The following is a 7,593-nucleotide window of genomic DNA, read 5'->3' on the forward strand; positions in this document are numbered from 1 at the left end:
TGATGTTTCGTTCCAGTTGAACATTCTTGGAGGCTTATCTCTTCCCTGGCCAGATGCCTGATCAGATGAGAAGCCCGCCATGATACTGTCACAGTGCCTAGAATGGGCTCTTTATCCAGTAGACATCACTGTACTTTTTGATGATAACGAGGGCAGTCTTAACTTGTGTTAAGGCCTGTGTATAGCATTGAAGGTAAGTATGAAGGAGTTATTGCTATGTGAATATCTTAACCCTGATGCACATTTCAGTATACAGTATCTTCGTTTAACTACATGATCTACATATATCTAACACCTAGCCATCCTTTTTAGATGGGACCTTCATAATTTAGGACCAGTAACTCTTCATGAAATGGCCTGTTTATTGAGGGCCATGATTGAATTTAGATCCATCCTTAAAACATTTGCCATTGCTTTGATTTTATTTTTGGAATCATTCTAATCATTTGCTGGTAGCTTTGCAGAAAGGACTTGTGGTCTTGGTGTATGTCAGTGACAATTAGGTAGGCTGCTGTGCTTGACTTTTAGGTTTAGAAGATCTTGATTAGAAACAAAAGCCTAGCAGTTTTAGTGTCTTAAAAACCTAGTAGCTTTTTAAGTAGATCATAATTATTTAGAAACCTAATATTTAGACTCTTGGAATTAGAATAGAATCTTAGGGATCATCTTGTCCAACCCCTTCATTTTATAGATGGGGAGACTCAAGCCCAGAGAAGGAAATGACTTGCCCAAGGACACCCAGCACGTTAGTGGACAATCTGAGACTAGACCCAGTGGCGCCCCGTATGTAAGCAGCCAAGTGTACATGAATCAGTGGTTGGAAATTCCAGGTTGTATGGCACAAAGAGGGCCTTGATTTCTGGACGATCAGAATGTCTGATGACACTGACTCATCAGGGAAGTAATTATAGTTAAAATAGTATGAGGATGACTCGTGGCAAATGGTTCTCTACCATTGTCCATTTATGCTATGACCCATGTATTACATTCTTTCAGTAGAACTTTACTGAGCACCTATTATGTTCCCATCCTAGATACTGCAGATCACAGCCAGATAATACATGGACTCTGTCCTCAAGTTGCTCAAGTCCAGTAGAGAATGAGAAATCCCTAGAAAGCATCATGCAGAATTCCCTGTAGAGTGCTAATACTTTTCCTAATTGTAAATGCTGGTGATGAAAGTGAACCTTTTCTCTTGGTCAGGGTTTGTTTATTAGGAGTCACATAAAACACTATACCATTCCTTTCTGTGAAAATACAAGATAATACCAACTGCAGCTAAATTGAGTTCATAAACACTTATTGAGGATCTACCATCTGCAAGGCACTGTGCTAGACACATAGGGATATGAAAATGAATACAGCGTAGAATATTTTCTTTTTAATATGTCAAAGCAGTATTGTTTTATAGCTTTCAACCTTTGTAATAAGAATTATTTTTAATAAATAGTCTTAAAATACGGGACCCTTGAAATAGAAGACAAAATATCTCTGTACTGTAACCCAGACTTGTCAGCCCAGGATTGCAAAGTCTCCATCCAAATCCTCTTTTGTACCCCATATCTGTCTTGAGCTTTCTTTTTCCTTTATCTCAGCCAAGCCAGCCTGCTTGCCAGTCCCTGTACACAACTAACTCTCGCTTCTGTGCCTTTGCTTGACTAATCTTCTGCTTCGGGATGCCTTTCTCCCCATGAATCTATGTCCATCACTGCCATTACAGTCTGGCCCTGAATCCATCTCCTGCCAGGAGCCTGTGATCAGCATCCGCATCTCCTCTGTGTCCCTCCCATGTGTACATAGCCCGTATGACTGGTGGAATAACAGTTCTGTGGTATTCATTAATGCTTCCCATTCTCTGTCCACATCTTGCTGATCTAGATACAACAGATCTTACTAAATGAAGCAGTTTAGTATAGCCAGGTCACTTTTCAGACCTTTTAGGAGTAAGTTTCTATATCAAAGAATTCATTTTGGTATTTGTGGACTGTTATATGATAGGGAGGAAGATCAGAATCGTTAGGATGGGGGTTTGAAAAGTAAGCCTCGGGGTCCATAAGAGAAAACAGTCACATATCTATAAGTGATCCTCTCTCCTTCCATTCCCAAACAGGATGAGAAATCGCCTTTAAATAAATTTCAAATACAGTAAGGGTGTATTGAACTGTCAGGCTAGGGGAAGCAGGGCTCTGCCTGTTAATCATCTCAAGCTTGTTGATCTGCTGTTCTGTAATTCCTTTAATATTGTTTAATGTGTGTGTGTTTTACCTTCTGAACTGACTGAAAGCTTCTTGAGGACAGGGACCATGTCTTTTATTTGCTTCTGCATACTCTTCCCCCACTTATTCCCAAAGACTGCCCTAACAATCTTGTGGAAACCTTCCTTCCATAAGCACATAAAGGACAGGAAATGCATTTCATGGGTTCCAACTACATCCCAGCCATTGCACTATGTACTTCATATGTATAATGACCTTTCACCCGCATGATGATTCAGTGAAATGGGTATTGCTATCCCAATTCTACCGATAAGGAAGCTGAAGTTCAGAGAGTTCAAGATCTTACTGCTATAGAACCTAGGTCTGATTCCAAAACCTTTATATGCCTTTCACTGTACCATAATAACAACAACTAATATTTAGGACTCCTTTACAGTTCATAGAACTCTTTCATTTACACTATTATTGTTGCTGTTACTACTACCACTGCTAGTATTATAACCCCTTAAGTCATCACTAGGAAGTAGGTAGGTAGAGCTAGTATTATTATCCCCATTTCACAGATGGGAATACAGAGACTCAGAGACTTGCCCAAGATCACACAACTGGTAAGTGGAAGAGCCAGGACTTCAGAGAGACTTCCTGACTCTAGACCTTTTTGTTCTTTCCAGTGTATCACATTGCCACCTTAATTTATTTGCATGAATGCATAATTATTTGGCCAGTTATCACTGACACCTCTCCTACAGGAGTGTCAGTAAGACAAGACATCCTATAGCATCCTATAGCCAAGTGAAAAAGAAAATAATTCATATCCTTAGAGGAGCATCTATGTTAGTAGAGGGGTGATACAGAAAATCCAAAAAATAAAACCTTGAGAAGAATAGTTCACAAGTGAGAATTAAAATATGAGCCCTTTTATTCTATAGATGAATTTTCATAATTTGGCCATAAAACTTTTATAATGTTTTTAATTATTTCTATTATAAAATTGGATTAGGGAGTAGGGGTGAAACCTATGGACTTGATTTGAAAATATTCCTCCTGGGTTTGGATGGGAAAGTACTGGCTACCTTGTGCAAGCTGGTAGCTAGCCCCAGTATCATTCTGTTACCAGAGAAATGCAGAAATATTAGGAGTGATGGCATGCCCCCCCCCCCAGCAGTTCATCACTATCTTGGTAGAATTCATACAATCTCATCTACTGATCCCATTCCATCCACCCATACCCTTCACCACACCTCACCTACTGTTCCTGCAGTCACCAACCCCTTCAAACCTTTGAACATTCTGATCCCTTAGTGTTTCACCCCAGAAGGTGGTCCCCTTCTCCTTTTGCATTGATTATTAGTAAAGTGTCCAGGATCACAAAGTCCTTCAGGACAACCAGAACTAGGAATTGTTACTAAAGTACAGATGTATAGTATGAACTGGTACTAGAGAGAAGTTTCAGTGGAAGCAGATTGTTCTCTAGTTCCACTAAACATTTCTACCTGGTTGTCGTGTAGAGTTCTTCACTGTCCTGAAAGATGTCAGTGTCTTCCCCCATCCCCCAAAATCTGCTCCATCTGCTGTGCTCTTGCTCGAATGAATGGTCACCATCCACATGGTCATCTGAGCTGGGAGCCATAGAGACAGTCTTCCTCACTCCCCTTTACCAACTCTGCCCTCCCAGTGGATGACAGCTCTACCTTGGAAGTGATGCCTTTTCTTCCCACAACCACAACCCAACTTTCTGTCTCCTCTCACACACACTGTTACAGTGACATCCTCGTGACTTGCCTCTCTGCCAGTTTCCCTGATTCCGATGTGTCTTTGCACTGCTGCCAGAGATTCTTCCCTATAAAGCAACCCTGGCTGGGCATTCCTTACAGACTAGGACCCAAGCTGCTTACTTTGACATTCAAGACACTTGACTCCCAGACCCCAAACTGCCCTTGCAGACTTACTTCCTGCTGTTCCTTCAGTGAACCTTACCCCTCCCCAAACACTGGGCCCTTTCCCAGCTTGAGAGCAGAGAAAGAAATTGACACAATCCAGAAAGGTCTACACAATCACAAGTAGGTGGGACCATACAGAGCCCTCCACACAATCTCCCTTGCCAGAAAAGTCCTGTGCCATCTTTGCCTGGCATAGGACACCTCCCTGGAGGTGCTGCTCCCACCTTCCCCAGGTGATTAGATCGATGGTTTGTCTCAGGAGCTGTGATTTCCTTTGTTCCTGATCCTATTACAGCATTTACCCCATTATGTCCTAAGTTATTTTCCATGAGTATGTTTCACTCACTGCTCGAGGGCAGCAGCTGTGCCTGCCTTCCTTCTCTCCCCAGTATATGACACAGTTCTCAGCACATAGTTGTTGAACAGCTGAACTCAGAGTGTGTTCCTTCAGTGCAGTTAGAGCAGTTAATCCAGATGTGCAAAGAGCCCTGAACTGGGATTCAGGGACTATCCCAGGTCCAGCTTTGCCACTAGACATGTGACCTTGGGTAAGTCACTCAGTCTCCTTTATTAAACAAGGGAGTTGGACTAAATGATCTCTAAGGCCACTTTAAGTTCTATGATTCTGACCCCATTTCTGGGATCATGGAACACATTTCCTACTTTATAAATATTTAGCAACCTCAATTTAACCAGTCAAACATCCATATTAATAGAGTCTTCAGACTCTCAGCAGTAGTCTCCTGGTAAGAGCTGCTTGATTAGGCTCCTGTTGGCTTATCCAGTGACCACTGAGCTGTTCTTCCCCTTCCCCAGAAGTTTCTCTGCACTTGTAACACTAGCACACGGTTGTGTGGCTGGCCCTTCCCAGGAGGGGGCCCTTCCCAGGAGGGAGCCCTGCTTTGTGCTGGTCTGAGGGACAACCACAAGGAAGCAGAGGGAGAGGAGGCTTTATTATCTTCCTTCACTCTAGCTCCCACCAACATTACAGTTGCTGCCATGTGGGTTCTTGCTGTAGACATGTTTTTAGGGGGCGATGCCCGTTTCTGTGAGAAATAAGCTTTAAACAGCTCGTGTGCTCTTCAAGACTCCTTTTAAAGTACGCTGCTACTTTTTGGGGTGGGAGGAGGACTAGAGTTAGCAGCTCAACAGGTACATTCACCATAATCTCCATATAATAAATAAGAGCCCATGAAAAGATTAAACAAATCTTTCCTAACGCTTTTTGATTGGCTTAATCAATAATTAATCATCTTTAGATGAGGCCGTAACTTGTGGAGTAGATATAATTGGATTAGCTGAGGAGAGGCAGTTGGGGAGCTTTGAAGAGATTAAAATGGCTGTCAATCCCATAATTAAACTGCCACAAACAAAAGCAATGGTGTTTCGTTTTTTTTTTTTTTTTTAAAGAAGGAGAGAAGAAGGAAAGAAAAGGGAGGGAGAAAGTTGGGAAAGGCCAGCTGATCTGAAATCAATAAGTACTCATATATCACTAGAGACTGGAGAGGGAAAAATCAAATGGCAGATTTATTCCATTAAATGAAATCCATACATTTCAAATCAGCCATTTAATTACATGGCTGGTCCACTGGGACAGGTGAAATTTTGGCAGCTTCAACTTCACTAAAATAAATCCACAAAAGGAAAAAAGTTAATTATTAAAAACAGAAGAGACCTGCTCCTTGTCCTGAGCCCATTTAGACCTTGACTTTTCATACTTTTAATTGGCTTAGTAGGTTTGGCCTGTGTGAATGAAGTCTTTTATCTCCCTCTTTTTCTTTCCATACCCCTTTCATCTTTCCTGTTACAAACACACAGAGAGAGCTTGAGGAAAAATACTTTGGTTTTTAAAGACTTTTCTTTTTTTTTAAAGGATGTGGATTTGGGCGGGGGGAGGGTGTGTGTGTGATGCTGGTGAATACTTTTTTCTCTCTCTTTTATCTCTTTTTCCAGAGAGGAGTTGCTTAAACCAATGGGACTAAAACCTGATGGGACAATAACGCCTTTGGAGGAAGCACTCAACCAGTACTCTGTCATCGAGGAGACCAGCTCTGACACAGACTGAAAGCATCACCTGCTCAAATCTCAATATTGCTTTTATCAGCATCTTTTCTCTGTAGCTCCAGGGGAATCTTTTCTCTAAAACATTTATGCCCTTGCTTTGGCTAGAAACACATTAACTGGTTTACTCATTGAGAATCCAGCGTATTTAAGAAGTGATCCTGTGTTTTTGCGATATTGAGGCATTCATACAGAGCTGCAGTTAGATGGAGTTGCAGGGACTAGGAACAGGAAAAAAAAAATTCCATTCTGTCAAGACGGAACTGAAGGACTTCACTCTATAAGGCAGCCTTGGTTGAATCTGGCAGTTCTGTTTGCCAAGATTCTTAACAGAAGATTTAGCTGTGTCCTTCCTCTCACTTGTGTGAGCTGCCCTTTCTGAATCTCTCCAGAGACGGAGGCACATGAGAACCAGAATGAGCTGCTAAAAGGGGCTAAGGCAAGTGACCCTTTAGATCAGGACTGAATGAATGGAAGCCAAGCAGCTGCTCCATAGGCCTAGCCCCACTCTTCACTTCATTTCAATTTTGTATAAATCTATAGAGACTCACACACACACACACGTGCACACACACACACACACAGCCCCAGACTTGCAAACTGATTACATTAAAAAGTTTGTATGTCAGTTACCTAGAACTTCAGAATACATTTCTCCCTATAAAGTTACAAAGGATGGTTGAGTTCTGAGGCAGCTACCAATGCCTATTTATTCCCTAATAACCTGAACACTAGTACCATAGAACTGAACCCCGCCTGTATTGCTGCATGGGGAGCATGTATTCTGAGGTCTAACACAGGGGTGCCAGGAAAACATTCCCTCCAACCCGGAAGAGGGAATGGGGACCCCTGGGTACTGGGAGTTCTTCTGTGGCCTCTGCTAAGGGTGGAGGAGACAGCAGCAACCATTTGTACATATAGGTCATTCATACGCCACATGTTTTAAATCGGGGACTGTGTGTGCTTGTGTGTGTTCTACCTTTCTACCATATGTGATCAGTTTAATGGTAACTTTATTTATTTAAAAAAGAAACACAAATAGTTACTGTTAAACTGATTAAGGCTGTTTTTACTTTGGTAAAACAGATTGGTCATATGAAAAAGTAGAAAATGAATCATGCAATAGACAGTGGGCCTAGTTAATCAATGGCTAAAGTTGAAAAGGGGTTGGTTTCCTCTTATATATATATATATGTATGTATGTATATACATATATATATATACACATAATGTGCTTAACCACTGCCTTTTAAAACTTTAAATTAAATAAAACATTGGGGTTGATTCAATTTAGCCATCTGTGTGTGTTTCTTTATAAACAATACTATTTTTTGTTTATTGGGGTAAAAATACTATTTCACAGTTTATGCTTTTTT

General features: G+C 41.3%; 1 protein-coding gene across 4 annotated transcripts in view; it reads left to right on the top strand.

Moving 5' to 3' along the window:
* The window catches only part of RIC8B (RIC8 guanine nucleotide exchange factor B), a 100,749-nt gene extending 93,380 nt beyond the window's left edge, over positions 1–7,369 (top strand). For all 4 annotated transcript variants that reach the window (XM_068970473.1, XM_068970476.1, XM_068970474.1 and 1 more), the window contains one exon: positions 6,110–7,369. In XM_068970473.1, coding sequence (XP_068826574.1) covers positions 6,110–6,221 — 112 coding nt within the window. In that variant the 3' untranslated portion in view covers positions 6,222–7,369. The remainder of the gene's footprint in view (positions 1–6,109) is intronic.
* The last annotated feature ends 224 nt before the right edge of the window (positions 7,370–7,593 follow it).

Source organism: Capricornis sumatraensis, chromosome 4 (genome assembly GCF_032405125.1).
Source record: "Capricornis sumatraensis isolate serow.1 chromosome 4, serow.2, whole genome shotgun sequence".
Lineage (NCBI taxonomy): Eukaryota > Metazoa > Chordata > Mammalia > Artiodactyla > Bovidae > Capricornis > Capricornis sumatraensis.